Source organism: Gopherus evgoodei, chromosome 5, assembly GCF_007399415.2.
Source record: "Gopherus evgoodei ecotype Sinaloan lineage chromosome 5, rGopEvg1_v1.p, whole genome shotgun sequence".
Lineage (NCBI taxonomy): Eukaryota > Metazoa > Chordata > Testudines > Testudinidae > Gopherus > Gopherus evgoodei.
Window position 1 is genome coordinate 92,128,877 of NC_044326.1, and position 21,469 is coordinate 92,150,345.

General features: G+C 44.2%; 1 protein-coding gene across 12 annotated transcripts in view; it reads left to right on the top strand.

The window, feature by feature from the left end:
• The window catches only part of ELF2 (E74 like ETS transcription factor 2), a 70,436-nt gene that overhangs the window by 46,262 nt on the left and 2,705 nt on the right, over positions 1-21,469 (top strand). For all 12 annotated transcript variants that reach the window (XM_030563775.1, XM_030563767.1, XM_030563765.1 and 9 more), the window contains 4 exons: positions 3,633-3,806; positions 14,970-15,056; positions 20,060-20,252; positions 20,721-21,071. In XM_030563775.1, the coding sequence (XP_030419635.1) occupies positions 3,633-3,806; positions 14,970-15,056; positions 20,060-20,252; positions 20,721-21,071 (805 nt within the window). The remainder of the gene's footprint in view (positions 1-3,632; positions 3,807-14,969; positions 15,057-20,059; positions 20,253-20,720; positions 21,072-21,469) is intronic.

A 21,469-nucleotide genomic window follows, 5' to 3' on the forward strand; every position in this document is an offset into this window, starting at 1 on the left:
GGGCGTGAAAAATTGCAGACATGAAACTTACACCAGTCAGCTTTGTTTCTAGTTTGTTTCATAAATTGTTCGGAGCATGACCCCTAATTTGCCTGATAAAGAACCAAGTTACATTCCTAAAAGAGAATTCCAGTTTAACTTTTCCATTTTATTACAAAGGAGACTAAATAATACACAGAAGCCTTGGGTCTAATTTTCAGAAGTGCTGGATATCTAAGACCCCCTGTTGAACTCAGTGGGAACTGTGGGTTCTCAGCACCTCTGAAAAGTAGCTGCCCATGTTTCTTAGTATAATTACACAACCACAAAGACTATATTAAAAGAACATTAGTAAGGCTGCAAAGTCAAGCACTCAAAAGTTAGGTAATGGCAGAATGTAGGTTGCCTATGCCATTTTAATTCGGACCCCTTGTGTGTACACATTATGATACAGTCTTTAATGACATGACCACATACTATTTTTTTCCACAGGACCCCTGTCTGTGCACAGGATGGACCTACTCTGGAGATAAATCAGAGTTGTATAATGAAGGAGTCTGTTGTCTGTAGGACTCCTGCCTCATTTGTTGAAGAAGCTGGAAGGTGTGTAGCTAGTGAGGCAGAGGATTGTAGGAGGTGAAAGTATGATCTCATGGTTAAGGCAGTTGAATGTTGCCCTAGATAATTGGAGTCTGTCCCTCCCTCTGTGATGGTAGGCGAATCACTTTAACCAAACATTTCCCAGGTATTAACTAATTATGTGTTCCTTATTTTCTGGGTGCCTGACTTGCGACCCTTGGGCCTGATGTACAGAAGTACCGAGTGCCCACAGCTGCAACTCGCATATACAGAAGCTATGCTTTGAATATATAAAATGCTATATAATACTAAGCACTCTGAAAAATCAGGCCCTAGGCATCTCACTTAGAGCACCCAAAATTAGTGAATACTTTTGACCTTAATCTTGCTGTGCCTCAGTTCCCCATCTGTAAAATGTGGATAACCATATTTCCTCATGCGATGTTGTGAAAATAAATTTAATGTCTGTGAAGCACTCCGTATAATGATGAGTACCATAGGAAAGCCCACGAAGATAATTCTGTTTTCAGAGTTGGGTTTGAATAATGTAAGTAAGGCATGGGATCAGTCGTTTAAACAATAAATTGAAACCAAAATATTGAGTAGCTGCTCATTAAACGAGCACCATCCATTTGGTGAACTGAATGAGGCAGTGATCTTGTGGAAAAAATAGCATGTGGTCATAATTAAAGACTGTATCATAATCCCTGTGCACATGGAGGCCTAATTAAGATTGCTCTCTCCCTACTCCCAGGATCCTGGTCTCAGTCTACTCCCCTCCCTCCTCTTGTTCTGGCTCTTATCTCCTCTGCACTAGAAAAATAGGGCAGTTTCCTCCTCCATGCTGCCTGGGCCCAGCCGGGGAAGCATTGAGTGCACAGGAGAGACAGATTCTGTGACCTCTGTTCCAGGGGCAACTCAGCTGTAATTGTAGGGAAAGTCCTGCCGGAACCCAGGCTAGAGGAATCTTCAGGGAATTTTACTGTGAAACTCTAGCAAGTATCTACTGAGTTTTGTGAACCATGATTATTGAGATACCATGATTATAACTTGGCCAAATTTGAGTGTATTTTCACAGGAGCAGAAAAGGCACATCCCTGACATAAAGTCCTCCCTCACCCCTTGCCAAATTTCAAGTCGCTTTTCCAAAGTGGGTGGGTACAGGAGCTACGAAAACAAAAAAGTTACCAGATTTTTTTTATATGGGCAAAACAGCATATTTCCCCATAGCCTTATTTTTGGAAATGAATGAATTGTTGTGGTTGAAATATTCCAAAAAAATTCAGCCTGAGCTGGACAGCCGGCATGAAGATTTCAGCCCAAATTGTTAAGAGTTTTGCAAAGTTATAAGCAGCTGGAAACAGTTGGAAAGTGTGGGCAGCCTTAATATTAGGTATTGCTCTGAGCCCCACCTGTAATAAAGACAAATGGGAATCTGTCACGTTGTAAAGTTTGGGTACCTAGTGAATGTAGAAATCACTTGAATGCCTGGGAAAGAAGCCACTTTCAGAAGTTGTGAGATACTTTTTTTGGTTCCTTCAATTTAGGCCATTTTAAAATCATTTTAAAAATATTTAATACTGCTTGGATTTTTTTGTTTAAATATGTATATATCAAAAGTATAACTAATTCATTTCAACTTAACTTTGAATTTTGTTTTTGTTGTTGAAATCCAATCCATAATATTAAAATATCCTGCAAAAACATAAGCATGTACTCAACTTTACACATGATTAGCCCTGTTCCCTTCAGTGGGGCTACTCATGTAATTGTGAACATATTTAAGTCTCTGTGGGATTGGGGCCATAGTTCTTAGTAGCTAAATTTATCCCTTTTTCAAGAACTGTAATAGCATTTAAGTATTAAAAGTTTCTCTTGAGTTGTTTTGCTATATATTAATGTTTGCTTGAGAAATTTTCTTATCTATTGTGTAAATATATGTATAAATATTAACAAATGTATAGTTGCCCCCTAACTCTACTAGAGTCCTATTTAGAACAGTTATGGCTCATTGGCCGAATCTGTATTTATTAAAAAAAAAATGGATTTCCAATCAGGTAAACCATAATAGCTCCTTTGAAGACACTATATAATATAGTTTGTTGGGTGATATAATGTAGCATACAACCTGTGCTATGGTGATGTTACACTGTTGTACATTAAAATCAATCAAGTGTGGACAATAGCTCGTGTCCAGTAGCTGAAAAAAGGTACTTTGGCTTCTTTTAATAAATAACAAAAAATGCTTATAACCCCGAGTGTACGTTTTAGATGACCAGTGTTCAAAAATCCACCTAAATACCATTTTTAAAATACATGTGCAAAAATACAGCTAAAATTATGAGCTTATCTCTTTTTTTAATATGCTGCATTTTAAACAAGTTCATATTTTGAAGTGGGGACAGAGGGGACTCTCCGATATGCGTATGTAACATTTTGATTAAACTTAATGGTGTGTTGAGTTCTATGGTGGAATTTGTAATCATGGCTAAGTTATAAACTTTTGAAAATAGGAGTGTATGATAGAACTGCTGGTGCACCATTAACATCAGTAAATATCAAAGTGCCACATCTTAACTCATACCCATTTTTGAAAAAGTTAAATTTGGTCTTTAAAGAGGAGTGTGGAAAGTTTCACAAGTACTTAAACATATCTGACTTAAAATGCAGCCATTTGTCTTTCACTTATTTTTAATATCGTAGAAAGTTTTCTTACTATGTTAAGGATGTTACTGACCTTGTAGCAAGCAGTTTATTTAAGACTCTAGTCTTATTTCTGCCCTTCAGACAAGTTGCTGCTCCCTCTGATGGGAATAGCAACATTCTTACTGACTTCAGTGAGACCTAGATTGGACTTTTAGATACCTGTCCTTGCCATATATTTAATAACATTGACTTGTATATGCATGTTTTAGGGACTGGATTGAGCTCCTCAGTGACAAATTATGTAAAGTTTGCATGATTTGGTCCCTGAATCATGGGCTCCCTCCAGGTTCTTTGCTGTAAATAATTTGATTTATGACATAATAAAGGAGTTGGGTAGAAACTTTATCTGGTGCATTTTTTTTCTTTAGTGGAAGTTTTTGTCCCTCCTTGTGTGTCAACCCCAGAGTTTATCCATGCTGCTATGAGGCCGGATGTGATAACAGAGACTGTAGTGGAGGTGTCAACCGAGGAGTCTGAACCAATGGATATGTCTCCTGTTCCAACATCCCCTGATATCCGTGAACCAATGAAAAAGAAAAAAGGTACACATGACTTTTATTTAAAGTAAGAGATTTTAAGTGTATTTTATCCCTAGTCCAAAGTATTGTAGGCAAAGGAGCTGGTTCAGGTGGAGATAGTTTTGACATTATCCCCATTCATATGCTAATATGTACAAAGTGAACTCTGAGTTATGGGCATGCAATAAAAGAAGGGGGAAAGCATAAGAAAAAGAATGTGGTTTGTTAAATCATAAGAAAAAAGATGGAAGAAATAAGGATAAGAAAATGAGGCAACACTGAAAAAATTAAGGGATTCAAGATGGAATTTGTCTGTAAATATTATCTGGAATATGTAAAAACAGCAAAGAGTCCTGTGGCACCTTATAGACTGACAGACGTATTGGAGCATGAGCTTTCGTGGGTGAATACCCACTTCGTCAGATGCACGACGAAGTGGGTATTCACCCACGAAAGCTCATGCTCCAATACGTCTGTCAGTCTATAAGGTGCCACAGGACTCTTCGCTGCTTTTACAGATCCAGACTAACACGGCTACCCCTCTGATATCTGGAATATGTATAATTTCTTACATAAATCACAAGGAGCATCTCAAATATAAATTAAATTCTAATTTTCTTGATACATTTTAATAGTTGAAACCTGTGAAAATCTTGGTGTGTTATCCATCCTTGCTTATCTAAGGGCCCTTTTAAAGATACTGTTTTTAATATATGGTTGCCTTAAATACTATTTCGAATAATTCCAAATGCTACATCAGAAATAAGTCCAGGCCACCATGAGAGCAAATGACATCTGTTTAAATTATTGCTTGGGGGGTAAGAACTGTAGACTTCACATTAGCGCCAAGTGTTTCATTGAAAGTGGTAGTGGTGGGTCCTTGTGAACAGTGTCTTTATAGGCTGAAACATGCTCCTCTTCCTCTTCCTGCGGCTGAGGTTCACAGCTTACATTAGAAGCTAAGACCTGGTGTACACTTCACAGGTTGATGTAAGGCAGCTTACGTCAACTGAATCATGTCAGTGTCTACAATACCGCCTTGTCCTGCCGATGTAAATGCCCTAGAACACTGATATAATAACTCCACCTCCACGAGAGGTGTAGGGCTTATGATGATGAAGCTAGGGTGACGCAGTGTCTGTGTAGACACTCTGTTACTTACATGGGCTATTAGATCCCTTGTCATGGCTTTCTTGGAGCTTTCATTTCTCCAGCAGAAATGGGATGGGAGTGTGAAATTGACAAGAAAGCTGGGAGGCTGGAGCCCGCTCCCAGCTGGAAGCTGGGGCAAGAACCCCGGGGTGCTAGGTGCCTGCTCCTGGCTATTGGCTGTCTTGTCAAATTGACAAGGCTGCTTGGCTCCCAGTGGAGGAAGGGAGGGGCTGAGAAACCGAGGCATCTGGCTCCTGCTCCTGGGGGCAAGAAGCCATGAGCGGCTTCCCTTCCTCTTTCCCCCTCACCCCCCCCGCACTCCTAGCAGGGAATTGGGAGGCAAGAAGCCCCAGGCGGCTTCCTCTGCTCCCAGTGGGGAATGAGGCACTGAGGTGGAGTGCAGCTTGCCAGGAGCCCGTGGGGAGCTGCCAGCAGAGCTGAGAGAGTGGACTTTCAGCTTCTCACACTGCCTCTTTGAGGTTGGTGGAAGCACTCCGGGTGAGGACACGCATCACTGACCCAAAGAGGGTAGTGTGGACATGCACCACCACAGTAATTACTGCGATGGCTCTTAGTCAACCTAATGTAGGTTAATTTAAGATTTTAGTGTAGACAACACCTAAGACACTATAGTTCAACTTCCAGTAGTACCTCCATTTTGCCTTCATTAACTATGACTTATTTTCTGAATATAGTAGTGTCATAGGTTTCACCACCACTCTGGACTTTAGAGTACAGATATGAGGACCTGAATGAGAAGCCCTAAGCTTAATTACCAGCTTGGATCTGGTTTTGCTGCCACCATCCAGATGTCTGAGTCATCTGGAAAACTCTGTCTTCCCCCCCAAAAACCTTCCCCTCCCTGGGTAGCCTTGAGAGACTCCTCCACCAATTCCCTGGTGAACACTGATCCAAACCCTTGGATCTTAAAACAAGGAAGAATTACTCCTTCCTCCTCCCTTTTTCCCCTCACCAATCCCTGGTGAGTCCAGATCCAGTCCCCTTGGATCTAAAAAAGCAGGGAAAAAATCAATCAGGTTCTTAAAAAGAAGTCTTTTAATTAAAGAAAAGAAAGGTAAAAGAAAAAAAAAACCTCTGGGAGACAGCACACAAGCTGATCTCACAGACAACAGATTTAAACACTGGATGTTCCCCTGGGCAAAAACCTTAGTACACACAAGAATACCCAAATTTGATTATTCCCCTAATTGCACAAAGACAAGTTACAAAAGTAAATAAAAATAAACATATTTATTCTTTTCTAAAACTTACTACTCTGATAAGAGGCTGGTTCCTTGATCTTTTTCACTCTGGCTGAAACTGAAACTGACTCTAAACAAAGGAAAGTTCCCTCCCTCCTTTTGAAACATCTTGTTCCCCCATTGGTTCCTCTGGTCAGGTGTCAGCTAGGCTAGGTGAACTTCTTAACCCTTTGCAGATTTACCAGAGTTGGGTCATGTTACTAAAGCTGTCTTAGCAGTTACCCTCCTAGCAGGCCAAGTTTTTGGTGCCAATAACATGAATGTCTAATTGTTGATTGGAAAGACTTACACAACTCCAATGCAGCCGATTGTGTGTGCGCACCTTTTGGGACTTTCTTCTTTCCACAGAATGTCTGTCTCTCTCTTTCTTCCACTTTTTCAGTTTTTTTTTTTAAATAATCCTGCTTCCCCTCTGAATGTAATAATTTAGCTGTTTCCTCGGCTAAAGCAGGCGTGACTATAAACCATAGCACCAGCAAGGTATTTTCCTTTAAAAATATGTCTTCAATGGACAGTAATCCTCCTCGGTATATGATTCTCTTGTAAATATTCCACTGTTACTGTAAGCTTCAGCTCCATTATGTGACTAACTGCACTGTAATTTGCGAATTTAACCATTGTATCAAATTATAAAATATATAAATCACCAATTAAAAAAAATACAAGAATTAAATTATTAAAGGAGGAAGCTGCTTTCTTTCTTGTTTGCTTGAAACCCATTGATGAAGGAAATGCTACTCAGCAGGGAATACATGAATTTGGAGAGTTACACAGTTCTAAGAAGAGCTTTGTATATTTTATTTAATAGAAAAATGTATGTAGCGATCAGCTTAAACACGTAAATCAGCTTAAAACACTGAAATTCTCCAAACTCATATGCATCTGTGAGTGACATTGCCTTCAGAGGATAACAGCAGGCTAGACTTCCCTGTGATAATTAGTAAAATAGCTGCTCTTCTTTGAGTAATTGCTCATATCCATTTCAGTTAGGTGTGCGCGCCGTGCGTGCACGCTCGTCGGAAGATTTTTACCCTAGCAACTCCGGTGGGTCGGCAGGTCGCCCCCTGGAGAGGCGCCACCATGGCGCTGGATATATACCCCTGCCGACCCGACCGCTCCTCAGTTCCTTCTTACCGCCCGTGTCGGTCGTTGGAACAGTGGAGCGCGGCTTAGCTGTCCTCCACTCCCCTAGCTTCTCTTTGTTCATTTGATATCTTGTTGTATATAGTTGACATTAATCTATAGTATAATTAGTTTTATGGTTGTTAGTTAGTTATTGTATATAGTTTAGCAGGGCTTGGGCTTTAGCCCTTCCCTGCACTCGGTGTCCGGGCCCATGCCCGCTTCACCAGGGTTTAAACCGTGCTCGACCTGTAAAAAGCCGATGCCCACGAGCGATCCCCACGACTCTTGCCTAAAGTGCCTCGGGGAATCTCACATCTCCGACAGGTGCCGCATTTGCAAGGCCTTTAAGCCACGGACTAAAAAGGAGAGGGACTTTTGCTTAAAGACTCTCCTTATGGAAGCTGCCCGTAACCCTCCGTCCTCGGCACCGAGCGCTGACAGCGCTCTTCTGGCACCGGACCGCGCCAGCTCCGCCAAGACACCTTGGCACCGGCCTTCTCCGGCACAGGGACCTGACTGAAGGCCCTCAGCTTCCTCTACACCTTCGACGCAGACTCGTTTGGATAGCCTGGCACCTACTCCTACTGTGGTACCGTCGACTCTGGTCCCCAGAGGGCCGTCGAGTCCGGTCCTGGAGAGCTCCCTGGTGAGACCCATGGTCGAGCTGATGGTCCCCTCCACACCGGAGACATTCTCTTCGGCCAGGGACCTTATTGCCATGACTGAGTCTGCCCTGCCTCAACCCCCGGCACCGCCGGTGCGGGTTCTGCATTCTAGAGGCAAGCCTGCCGCTATGAGGCCTCCTTCGCTGGAATCGACGAGCTGGCACTGATCTCGATCCAGGTCCCGGCACCGCTCAAGGTCTCATGGACGGTCCCGGTCTCGACGCCGCTCGCAGTCCCGGCACCGCTCACTTCGGCGGTACCCGTCGTACTCGCGGCACAGATCCACCTCACGTCCCGCCCGGTACTCTCGGTACCGCTCTGGCTCTAGGCACCGCTCCTGGCACCGAGACTCTCGCAGCTGGTCCCGCCGCAGACATTCGAAATCCCGGTCGACCTCCCGGCACAGCGCTAGTTGCAGGTCCTGCTCTCGATCTCGGCACCGATATGATTCCCAGTACCGATCCCCGGCACCGAGGAGATCTCCAGCGACGGGAGTGAGGGACTCATACCAGCCTCGTTCGGCTCCCCCCTGGCCGTCCCGACACTCGTCCGTGTCTTCTCAAGTGGATAGTGCATACGCCCCAGACACCAGTGTGCCTGCTGCCTTGTTCCATGAGCCCCAGCCTCAAGATCATGGACCGCAGCAGTGGGGATTCTGGACGCCTTGGGCGTACCATCAGGCCCAAGGCCCTCACCCAGGTCCCTCGCGCTCGAACGCCTCAGAACACAGGGTGCCGGAGGCCACGATTACCCGTCCTCCTCCTCCTCCTATGGAGGAAGAGTTGACCCAGCCTCAGGACTCCGAGCCCCCCGGGGAGACAGACACGGTCCACCAGGCGGAGCCCTTATCAGACCTGCTTGTGCCAGGTCTCTCCTCTTCATCCTCCCCTGACGAGGCTGTAGCTGGAACCTCAACTGCCAGCCCTCCTCCAATTGACCTCAGGGCCCACCAGGACCTCCTTAGGCGTGTTGCACAGAACATGAACTTGCAGGCTGAGGAGGTCCCGGAGGTACAAGACCCAGTGGTGGACATATTGTCATCGGATGCCCCTACTAGAGTGGCCCTCCCATTCATTAAGACCATACAAGCTAATGCCACTACGATCTGGCAGTTTCCGGCTTCTGTTCCGCCTGCTGCGCGAGGGGTAGAGTGCAAATACATGGTGCCCTCCAAGGGCTATGAATATCTATATGTCCACCCTCCTCCTTGCTCCCTCGTCGTCCAGTCGGTTAATGAGAGGGAGCGCCATGGCCAGCAGGCCCCAGCCCCTAAATCAAAGGACGCGAGGCGCATGGACTTGCTCAGGCGAAAAGTCTACTCTGCGGGGGCCCTCCAACTCTGCGTGTCCAATCAGCAAGCCCTCCTTAGCCGCTATAGCTACAACACCTGGGTGGCAGCGGACAAATTTAAGGAGTTGCTTCCGCAGGACGCACGACAGGCGTTCTCGGCGATCCTCGATGAAGGGAAAAAGGTCGTGAGAACCTCCCTCCAGGCTTCCTTGGATGCCGCGGACTCAGCCGCCAGGACTCTGGCCTCTGGCCTGACTATGCGCCGTATCTCGTGGCTGCAGGTCTCCAGCCTCCCCCCGGAGCTCCAACATTCAGGACCTTCCATTTGAGGGCCAAGGGCTGTTTTCGGATAAAACTGACCGTGGGCTGCAGAGCCTAAAAGACAACAGGGTCATTATGCACTCATTAGGGATGCACAGGCCAGTAACTCCTACCCCAACAGCACCGCCCTTACCCTCAACCCCGGCAAAGACAAGATTTCGCCAGACGGCGAGGCAGAAACGGTCACCGAAGGCAATCGGGCAACCAAGGGGGCCAGAACCAGAGCTCCTCCAAGCCTTCCTCCGGGCCAAAACCTTCCTTTTGAAGGTGCGCCCGAGGGTGTTGTACCAGTTTCTTTAAAGGATCCGTCTCCTCCTTTTTCCAGCCGTCTTTCCTTTTTCCTCCCTGCGTGGTCCCAGCTAACATCAGATCGTTGGGTCTTACGCACGTTGGAACTTGGATACCACCTCCAATATATTTCAACCCCCCCCTTCCACTCCCCTCCCTCGTCCCTCTTCAGGGACCCCTCTCACAAGTAAATCCTCCTACAGGAGGTGCATACGCTCCTCGCCAAAGGAGCCATAGAGGAGGTACCGGAGCACGAATGGGGCAAGGGGTTTTATTCCCGCTACTTCCTAATCCCCAAGGCGAAGGGAGGTCTCAGACCTATCCTCGATCTGCAGGAACTCAACAGATACATGATAAAGTTGAAGTTCCGTATGGTATCCCTGGGGACCATTATCCCATCCCTGCAGACTGGTATGCCGCCCTTGACATGCAAGATGCCTACTTCCACATAGCCATCTTCCCACCTCACAGGAGGTTCCTCCGGTTTGTGGTCAACCGACAACATTTCCAGTTCGCGGTCCTCCCATTCAGCCTCTCTACAGCCCCAAGAGTATTCACCAAATGTATGGCTGTAGTCACCGCCCACCTTCGCCGCAGTTGGATACACGTGTTTCCGTATCTAGACGACTGGCTCATCCGTGGGACCTCTGAGATGCGAGTCCTCAGTCACGTCCGCATTGTCAAAAACTTCTTCCTCCATCTAGGTTTAATGATCAATGCAGAAAAATCGACTCTAATCCCCACTCAGAGGATAGAGCTTATTGGCGCCACCCTGGACTTCACTCTTGCCAAAGCCTGTCTACTACTGTCACGGTTCCAGACTATGGCGGCCATCATCCGGAGGCTGCAAGCGGCTCTGTTGACTTCGGTATGCACTTGCCTCGCTCTCTTGGGACACATGGCAGCCTGCACATTCGTAACGAACTATGCAAGACTCCGCCTACGGCCCATCCAGTCCTGGCTCAACTCACAATACCGTCCGGCCAGGGATCCTAGGGACATGGTCGTCACCGTTCCTCCGACCGTTCTAGACTCCTTCGAGTGGTGGCTGGATCCCTGCGTGGTGTGTGCGGGGCTCCCGTTCCATCCGCCCCAGCCCTCGGCATCCCTGACTACGGACACATCATCCCTGGGTTGGGGGGCTCACCTCGGGCACTATGCACCCAAGCCCTCTGGTCATCTCACGAGCTGGCCCTCCACATCAACGTCCGGGAGCTGAGAGTGGTCCGCCTCGCTTGTCAGACATTCCGACAGCACTTACAGGGCCGTTGTGTGTCAGTATTCACCGACAACACAACGGCCATGCACTATATAAACAAGCAGGGCGGCACGAGGTCTTCACCCCTGTGTCAAGAGACCTTACGACTCTGGGACTTCTGCATAGCCCATTCTATACACTTCATTGCGTCCTTTCTCCCGGGAGTTCGGAACACGCTGGCGGATCGCCTCAGCAGATCCTTCCTTTCCCACGAATGGTCCCTTCCCCCGGACGTTGCTCTTTTGCTCTTCCGGAGGTGGGGGTTTCCCCGGATGGACCTCTTTGCATCTCGCGGGAACAGGAAATGCCAGACGTTCTGCTCCTTTCAAGGCCTCTCACCGGGTTCAGTGGCGGACGCCTTCCTTGAACCGTGGACGACGCACCTGCTCTACGCCTTTCCACCATTTCCGCTCGTCCACAAGGTCCTACTGAAAGCACGCAGGGACAAAGCCCGCTTGATCATGATAGCTCCAGCGTGGCCTCAGCAGCACTGGTACACCATGTTGCTAGACCTTTCCATAACCGACCCTGTCCCCCTGCCTCTTTACCTGGACCTGATCACCCAGGACCACGGCAAGCTCCGTCACCCGGACCTTCAGTCGCTCCACCTCACGGCATGGCTCCTGCGTGGCTGACCCAAACTGAGCTGCATTGCTCTACTCCAGTGCAACAGGTGCTCCTGGGTAGCAGGAAGCCTTCCACTAGAGCGACATATTTGGCCAAGTGGAAGCATTTCGCGTGCTGGTGCGCGGAGCAGAACTTCCTTCCCACCGAGGTCTCCATTTCTAACATCTTGGATTACCTCTGGTCCCTCAAACAACAGGGCCTGGCGGTATTATCTCTGAGGGTCCATTTGGTGGCCCTCTCTACCTTCTACCCAGGGGAGGATGGCCGCTCAGTGTTCTCTCACCCGATGGTGTCTAGATTCCTTAAGGGCCTGGAGCGCCTCTACTCCCAAGTACTCCGCCCTGCCCCTTAACCTGGTTCTTGCCAGACTCATGTCCCCTCCATTTGAACCGTTAGCAACTTGCTCCCTTCTCTACCTCTCCTGGAAAACCGCTTTCCTAGTGGCCATCACATCCGCGAGACGGGTCTTGGAGCTTCGGGCCCTCACGGTAGATCCCCCATATACTGTGTTTCATAGGGACAAGGTGCAGTTGCGATCGCATCTGGCCTTTCTCCCCAAAGTGGTATCGGCCTTCCATGTTAACCAGGAGATCTTCCTACCTGTCTTCTTCCCAAAACCACATTCGTCTCGCAGGGAGCAGCAGCTACACTCCCTAGACGTCTGCAGAGCGCTCGCTTTCTATATCGAGCAAACTAAGCCATTCCGCAGAACCCCCTAGCTCTTCGTCACGGTGGCTGAACGTATCAAGGGGCTACCCGTCTCCTCGCAGCGGATTTCCTCCTGAGTAACATCGTGCATCCGCGCCTGTTACGACTTGGCTCATGTCCCCTCGGGCCACGTGACTGCGCACTCCACCAGGGCTCAGGCCTCATCGGCTGCTTTCCTCGCTCACGTGCCCATTCATGAAATCTGTCGTGCAGCGACCTGGTCCTCGGTCCACACCTTTGCCTCCCACTACGCCCTGGTTCAGCAATCTAGGGATGACGCAGCCTTCGGCTCTGCCATGTTACACTTTGCGACATCTCACTCCGACCCAACCGCCTAGGTAAGGCTTGGGAGTCACCTAACTGGAATGGATATGAGCAATCACTCGAAGAAGAAAAGACGGTTACTCACCTCTGTAACTGTTGTTCTTCAAGATGTGTTGCTCATATCCATTCCAAACCCGCCCTCCTTCCCCACTGTCGGAGTAGCCGGCAAGAAGGAACTGAGGAGCGGTCGGGTCGGCAGGGGTATATATCCAGCGCCATGGTGGCTCCACTCCAGGGGGCGACCTGCCGACCCACCGGAGTTGCTAGGGTAAAAATCTTCCGACGAGCATGCACGCGTGGTGCGCACACCTAACTGGAATGGATATGAGCAACACATCTCAAAGAACAACAGTTACAGAGGTGAGTAACCGTCTTTTTTCATTGAGGCACCAGAATCATTCACATATATAGAGATGCTTCTGTATGACAGAGATTTCTAAAAATTCACACACAAAAAGTACATTAAGATGGAGGACACAGCAGTAGTTTAGGATAAAGTACAGTACAGGGATAAAGCGATATAAATACAAGGAGTTCATTATGGCTAAACTTAACAGAAATGCAAACATGATATGGAAATACAGAGTTAAGGCATTCAAACAACCGTAGCTCCTTCCTGAAGTGACACTCTAAAGTAATCTTTATGATTAAGTAATTTTAGTGTTTGTGGTCCCAGATTAGAGTAAACTGATTTTTTTAAAAACACTTTTCCCTAACCTATTATAGTGTTGATACCAGGCAGAGTTATAGTCAAAGAGTAAGTTCTGTGATTTTTGGGAAGGATATGCTCTATTTTTTGTACATTACAAAGAGTTTGATTCCCTGCTTTAAGTGTAAAACTCAACTCAGTCTTAACTCTGGAACTGCAGTTGGCACCTCCATAAAAATACATGTTGTTGAATTTCAGTGTTTGATGCACAACACTTCAGGAGCAATTTGTGTTCACGTTCCTAAGAGATGAGTTACTGGTTGAAGTTTTCTTTAGCCTTGAACACAGAAACACAGACTCTCTTCTGCTTGCTAACCTAGGGGGAGATCTTCACTCTTTGCTCCGGTCCTTTTATGCTAAGTTAAAGGGTCATAGCAGCATACAGTGGTTCTGAAAGCACCAAATCTGCCTGGGGAAGGATTCTCTTGGCACAAGAATCTGAGGAAGTCAGCTGTAAAGCTGCCTTCCTAGGGCACCCCCCTCCCATTGCAAGACCTCCTGTAGGGAGCATAACTCGGGGCGGGAAAGGCATGTCAGGGCATGACCAAAGCATGTAGCACTGCAGAGATTTCAGGCAGGGAGATAATAGGCAGCCATGGATAGGCTGCTCTAACTTTGGCCCCGAAGGCTGTCTAGATAATTCTGACAGCAGCCTGGCATCAAGGAAGTGGAAAATTGGCTTACAATCACCTTAGTCCCCCCTCTACCTGCACTGTGAGTTTGGTGCTGCACGTCTTAGAAGTACCGCACAGAATCTCACTTCTAGTCTTTTAACGGACAAAAAGTTAAACAGAAATTAAGGGATACAGTACTTCCTGTTCACTTTGTTTTGACCTCTGCTTCAGTGGTGTCATAATGGTCTTCTACTGTACAATGTATGTCTGCTCCACAGTTGTATAGTAATGAAGAGATTGCGATCCTTTGCATAGTGTACTTTCACAAAGGAGTAAGACGTTAATATTTTTAATGTAAGAGCTGTTTTCCATGTGGGTGAAAAAAGTACTATTTCAATGGTCAGATTTCTTTAAACATTGTTTTCCTTATATTTATTAATCTTTTTGTAAAACAAATTAGTTCTTCTGAAAGGAAGCGTAAAATACAATGGATAAGATATTTAAATTAATATAGCAATAATTATTACTGACATCAGACCAAAGGAATGCAAACTTATAAGTGTGTCAATTTTTATCTTTAGTGCATGTGTTGTATTTAACTCAGCTGGAACTGAGTTACATTGACTTACAAAATCCACAATCAAACTTACTATTGTGACTTGAAAAATAAAAAATCTTACCTTACATAAGATTTAAAATTAGCCTACTTGATAAAGGCCTATTTGACCATACACTGTTATAAGGGAAATAACATGAGAAACATGAATTGCCATTCCGACGTAAGAAGTTAATTATTTCTACTATATGTATGTCTTACAATTTTCTTTTTAAATGTCATGTACAGCTGGCCGTAAACCAAAGACCCAACAGTCAGCCATTTCCAATGGTTCTCCAGATTTAGGTATAAAGAAGAAACCGAGAGAAGGCAAAGGTAATTTCTTCCATGCATTAAGTCTTAAAATAATATAGTACATATTTTATCTAAAAATCCCAATACATCTTTTATGCATTAGTACTAACCACATTTTGTAAAATATCAAGATTTGTAAATACCTTGCTGAAGTCAGCAGAGCCAGAATTTCAACCCATGTTTTAGTATATGTTTGTACAAGGTCTAAGTAAATTGAAGCCTTAATTGGGGCCTCTAGGTTTTACTGTAATATCAATATTTAATAATCATAACTGCTGCAGTTATCACGCTGGCTGATGTGCTCCCTGTTGGCTTGTTGCTGGACACATGCTTTGTTACGCTGCCACTGAAGAGCCTGTGGTCAGGCAGAGCAAGCAATACAGTGAGTGTGCACTTATGCTGTATAATAATACATTTAAGGACTCCCTGTTGTATGTTCAGAGAAGCTTGTTGCTTTAGTAGTGGATTAAGCCTCTGCAGTGGCTTAAATATACACAAGGAAGTACCCTGTCTTCGCAGTAGGTTCTGTGGTTGGCTTAACTAGGTGAAAAGGTAATTATATATTTTCTTACATCACAAGACTTGGTTTTGTGTCCACAAGATGAGAACGCCTTTAAAGTGAAGTGTTTTGGCCCTGTGAGGCAATGCTTGTCAGTGCACGACCACCATCACCTATCTGTGTGTATGCATACGTGCCCCTGTGTTGCCAGCTGTCGCTACCTTAGAGCCTTCCAGTTGTTCTTTCTTAACCAATTGGTACGAAGAGCCATGCTTTCACCATCAGTTCCATTGATGCATAGAGCATCCTTCCTTGCTGCCCATTCCCTCCAGTCAGCAGAAAGGTGGTTGGTAGTAGGCATTCACAAGTTGCCTCAGTGTCAGTGTGTGATCTATCAGATCTTCCTCCAGTGGAAGACACAAAACATGGATGCCTTTGCCACTTACTAAACAAAAAGGGAGTTGGATTTCTGCTTGTGGCATAAGAAAAGATCACCCTGAGGAAGGATACTGTTTCTTTATATTGAAGAAGAGAAAAGGAGAAAAATTCCTCTACACCTGTCCGCTAATACAATTGGTAGCAAAGGTCTTAACTAAACTCAGGAGAGACAAAGGTTTAATAATAATAGTAACATATGGGATGAGACGTGGTTTTCAGCTCTAGTGTAGTGCAAAATCTCCTCCTTCTGAGAATGGCCATAGATATACAATTTTAGCTGGCGTAGTTTATGTTCCTTTCTACTGACTTCACTCGAATTGGCTTTCCATTACCTGAAAAATTCTTCAGGGAAGTGACCTAGTTCTATGCCTTTTAGAGAACCTGTTTCTAAAAAACGTCTAAACTGTTATCTCCTTGAATGTTTTATCCACTGGGGATCTCTTCTTCTTTAGTTGGCCAATATTTTGAAAGTTTATTTTTCTGAGGACACTTCCTTTGAGATTGACTCTGCTTGTCTCCCTTACCTCTTCTTTTATATTAAAAACAATTCATGTTTATTGCTGGGTATTGGCTAACTTAACATGTTTCAAAATATTTAGTCTCCAAAAATAAGAATTTGACAGTCCTGGAATTTTTAAAGAAGGAGCAATTGCTTAACTTGTAATTGTACTTATTTGAAGGGGTCATCTCACAGGCTTCTCAATTTCCAAGATTTATTGGGGAAAGTTCTCTCTCTCTCTGAGCCTGGCTAGATGTATATTTTGTTTGTCTGGGGTGTGTTGTGGGGTTGTTGTGTATTCAAGAGTTACTTGCATGTTTATGGTTCGTTTTTACATTTGGCATCTGTTGGGGAACTCCTTACACAATTCAGCACTGATAGCAAGGTTCTCAGGGCTAGGGGAGTGACAGCAGATGGTGTGCAACCAATTTCATATTAGACTACAACCGTCAAAGATCATATTATACATATAATATGAACACAAAGATGTAGACTGAATCACTGGTGCATCCCTGATGCTTTGAGCTGCTGTGGTGGTGCAAAGTAGCTGTTACTCTGGCTTAATTGGCCCTCTGAGGAGTCCTTATTGCGGGAAGGGGAATCGCTAGATGGTAAAAAATGACTTAGAGGTGTTTGGAAATATTTTGATGAAACAGTTTTTCTTGAAAACACTGATTTGTTGAAACGGAACCGTTTTTCTGAAAACAACTCCGGTTTGACACATCTTTCTTGAATCACAGATAGGGTTCTGAGTCATTAGAGCACGTTCATAGGTTTCCGGTGAGATATAGCATGTGTGTTAGTCCTGGAAAGACTTGCCCTTTTGGGCTTTACCGTTGTGACACTTCTGTGCATAGAAAACCTAGTTTAGATCATTTTAAAAGGTTTTCAGGCATTATTTCCTCTTCCTCAGAAGTCTGTATGCTTTGGTTCACTAAGGGATCCTGGCTTTACAAGTGAAGGGATTAAAAATATCCCACTGAAATGTTTTAAAATTTATATTAAATATTAACAAAAACACTATTTTAGAAAATATGTAATAGCTACAGAAATATGCAGTGGTATAATCTAGTTTTATTGGCACTCTTTTGGGATGATCTGCCACACACATTGTAATTACACCTCTACCCCGATATAACGCGACCTGATATAACACATATTGGGATATAACGCGGTAAAGCAGTGCTCTGGGGGGGGCAAGGCTGCGCACTCCAGTGGATCAAAGCCAGTTTGATATAATGCGGCTTCACCTATAACACGGTAAGATTTTTTGGCTCCTGAGGACAGCGTTCTACCAAGGTAGAGGTGTAATAAAGCCGTCCCAAACTCCTGCTGATGGAAACATACATATTTAGTTCAATACAGACTATGAGGAAAAAGTGCCACCTATTGAATCACTAGTACCACTTCCTGCAGCAAAATGAGGGCCATTTCCTTTCATCTGGCATTTTGTGGATCTAATGTGTTTTTGTGGGGGAAACAACATATGTTGAAATTGTTGCTCACTTAACGATGTGAGTTTTTCATTTTCGCAGTGCAGGAGCTATTGCAGAAAGACAGATAGCATTGATAGCTGGGGTTTAGCATGTTGGTAATGAGCGTTGGAGAAATCCTCTCTGGGTGGACCAGAAATCAATAACTGTTAAAAGAATTCCAAAGAAATTACAGCAAATTAACAGTTTAATTTTATCTAGTAGGAACAATTTATTGAATTGAAAACTCATTTTTGGCTTTTTTTTATCATGTGCAAATAGAACAGCTATAAAGTATAATATCTAAAAAACAGCACTTAGTACTGGAACTTTGTTTTAGTTTCATTTGGCAAGTCAGAATAAAACCAGTATATCTGGGGATGTCTAGGAAGTGTGGTCTCTTGGTTAGAACCAAGAACTGGATTCCTGGGTTGTGTTCCTGACTTTTACTCACTATGGGCCTGATTTGAATTTCATTGAAATCAGTGAGAAGACTCTCACTGGTTTTAGTGAGCTTTGGATCAGAACCTATATTGCATTAGACAAGTCATTTAATCTCTGTACCTCCGTTTAGCCATCTATAAAGTGGAACTATAATAGCTTCCCCAGATAAGGGTTAGGGAATTTTAAGGAATTTTGAGGACCGTGGCTCTCTAAGGGAAGTAAATGTATCTTGCAATGCTTTTATCATAGACTTTGTAATAGTCTAGCTTCAGTGATGCTGTCACCAAGTTTCAGGAGCGAATGCTTGAGTATTTGTTAATTGATATGGTAGCATGTTGCACAAACAGATTTATTCTTTAATGGGCTTTTGTTTATTTACCTGGGCTTCTGCATTCCTCCAGGATTGAAAACTTGGTCAGGTCACAAAATCTGGGGACTCTGACTGAGTGTCCCTTTAATAGGATGGTCAGGTTTTAATCTGTACTCTCATTGAAGGGCTTCCTTTATTTTATTTTTTTAGATGTGGGTAAATCTCAAATTTTACAAACTGTTTGAACTGTTTTTCAGCATTCAGCAGCCCTTCCCCTGCTCTCCCTTCTCATGATTCTACAGGTTCTCCTTTCTTTTTTTGATGATTTGTTCACAAAAACACTTCCTTCCACCTGTGATGAACAAAATGTGGTCTGTTTTTTATTATTCGTAGCCCCTTTCTCCCAGATGGAAGTGGTCTAATCGGAGTCCAAGCAGCTTCTCTGTTTAAATTTAGTGCAATGCTAGGTCTTCTCTATTACATACATATTATGGCTCTGAAACCTGAGAGCATACACTTACTTAGATTGTAAGCTTTTTGGAGTAGAGACAGTTTTTTTTGTTCTCTGTATACTGCATCGCATAATGGAGTGCTGATTTATGATGGCTAGGGGCTACTGCAGTACAAATAATAATACATAGTAGGGGAATGGCTTTGAGATTTAAAGGTGTTTTAGACACTCTAATGTTACAGTTGGGAAGGTTTACCGCAGCAGTGGAGTCCAGTGAACAGGGTAAGACACTTTGTGAACACTGAACTCCCAATAATAAAAGTGAGATATAGAGGCAGATCAGAAAGGAGGAGGTTTCTAGGAGCTTGTGTATGGGGATATCTTCCCACTTCTCCTTTGCCAAAGAAAAAGTTTGCCTTTCCTTAAGTAGTCTCTCCATCCTCTCTCCTTTACTTCCTACTCCATCCCAGAATGTACAGCCTATGTTCTGGAACTGCTGTCTGCAGTCTTAAGAGCTGAACAGAACTCCTTTCAGAGCATTGTTTATATCCTCTAGGCAGCCAGGAGGTGTTGGTGATGTAGGACTCCATCACTCCCTTTCTTACAGCAGTTGAGAACTAATTTTGGTTTGAAGAGTTTCCCACATCATGTGGCATAGCACAGTTCTAGTGCTAACCCCTTTGAGTTTCAGAATGTAAATATTTATGAAATCTTTCCTAAATTTATCAAAGTGAACAAATACATACACATTACAAGTGAAGGTTAGGCAGAGGATGGTATGTAATGTAGTAATTCAAAGTTCCTATATCAGATAGTTGTCTAAGTGCACTTTTGTATGTCTATATATGGAGAGGTTTTTAATATCTTTAAGTGTAAGTTGTCTAATGTTCATATGCTTTCTGTTTTTGTAGGAAATACAACATATTTGTGGGAGTTCCTTCTGGATCTTCTTCAGGACAAAAATACTTGTCCTCGATACATTAAGTGGACTCAGCGAGAGAAGGGCATCTTTAAACTTGTGGACTCCAAAGCGGTCTCCAAATTATGGGGAAAGCACAAGAACAAACCTGACATGAACTATGAGACGATGGGAAGGGCCCTGAGGTAAATGAAGGGGAAGAATATTGGGGATTTCCTTCAGTTACAAAATAGTCTGCAATTGTATGGTCATTTTAAATTGGAGACTTAAACCCCCCCCCCCCAAAGTATGATCATAAACATCTGACCTACATTTTTCTATAGCTACTAGATTTTAACTCTTTACAATTGTTAAAATGCAACTGTATACTGTAAATCATAATCTCTGCCATTTTCATTGCTTTTTTATATTCCCAGTGAATATATATTATTTAAATATTTTGTGTAAATATCATTTAAAAAAAACACAACCCAAACTTTTAAACTATAGTCCTTGAATAGTTATGCTTAGCTAGTATGTTTGATAGCTTTTTTTTCCTATTATTGTAGAAATTAGTGTGTTTTTGGTCTGTGTTAACAAGGAAGTTTGAAATGTTGAGTCCCTATGTACATCCATCAGTGTTGTTTACTTTATAATTGTACTTTTCCTTGCAGATATTACTATCAAAGGGGAATTCTCGCAAAGGTTGAGGGGCAAAGGCTGGTATATCAGTTTAAGGAGATGCCAAAAAACATAGTGGTCATAGATGATGACAAAAGTGAATCTTGCAGTGAAGATTTAGCAATGCCTACAGATGAGAAGTCACTGGAACGAGTGTCATTGTCTGCAGAAAGCCTCTTGAAAGCAGCAGCATCTGCACGTGGTGGAAAAAATTCTTCTCCGTTAAATTGTACAAGAGCAGAGAAGGCAGTTACCCGAGTTGTGAATATTGCCTCTCCAGGGCATGATACGTCATCTCGTCCTCCTACCACCACTACAACTGTTCCAGCAACAGCAGCTCCCAGGTTCGTGCCACACTCTTTGTCATCTGCTGAACCCTTCAGTCAGGAAGCTGAGTTGTTGTAATGTAGTGCCTACAGATAACCTGGTGTCAACCACCTTGCTAAAACATACTTGTGGTAATGAGAGCCCTGCATAGCTGATTGTAAGCTGCTCTCCAGTCATGAAGCCCTTCGGCTAAGATTTTCAAAAATAGGAGTTTGTGGCTCCCAAGGTCCATATTTAGGCTCCTAAATAAGTGGCCTGATTCTTTAAAAGGGCTGAGCAGCCAGCAAATCAGTGAGACTCACCTGCTAAATACTCAACACATGAAAAATCAGACCACTTATTTAGGAACCAGACTTTAGACTCTCTTAATTTAGAAAGCTTTTGCCTTATTATTTAAACCAGTGGCCCCAAACTT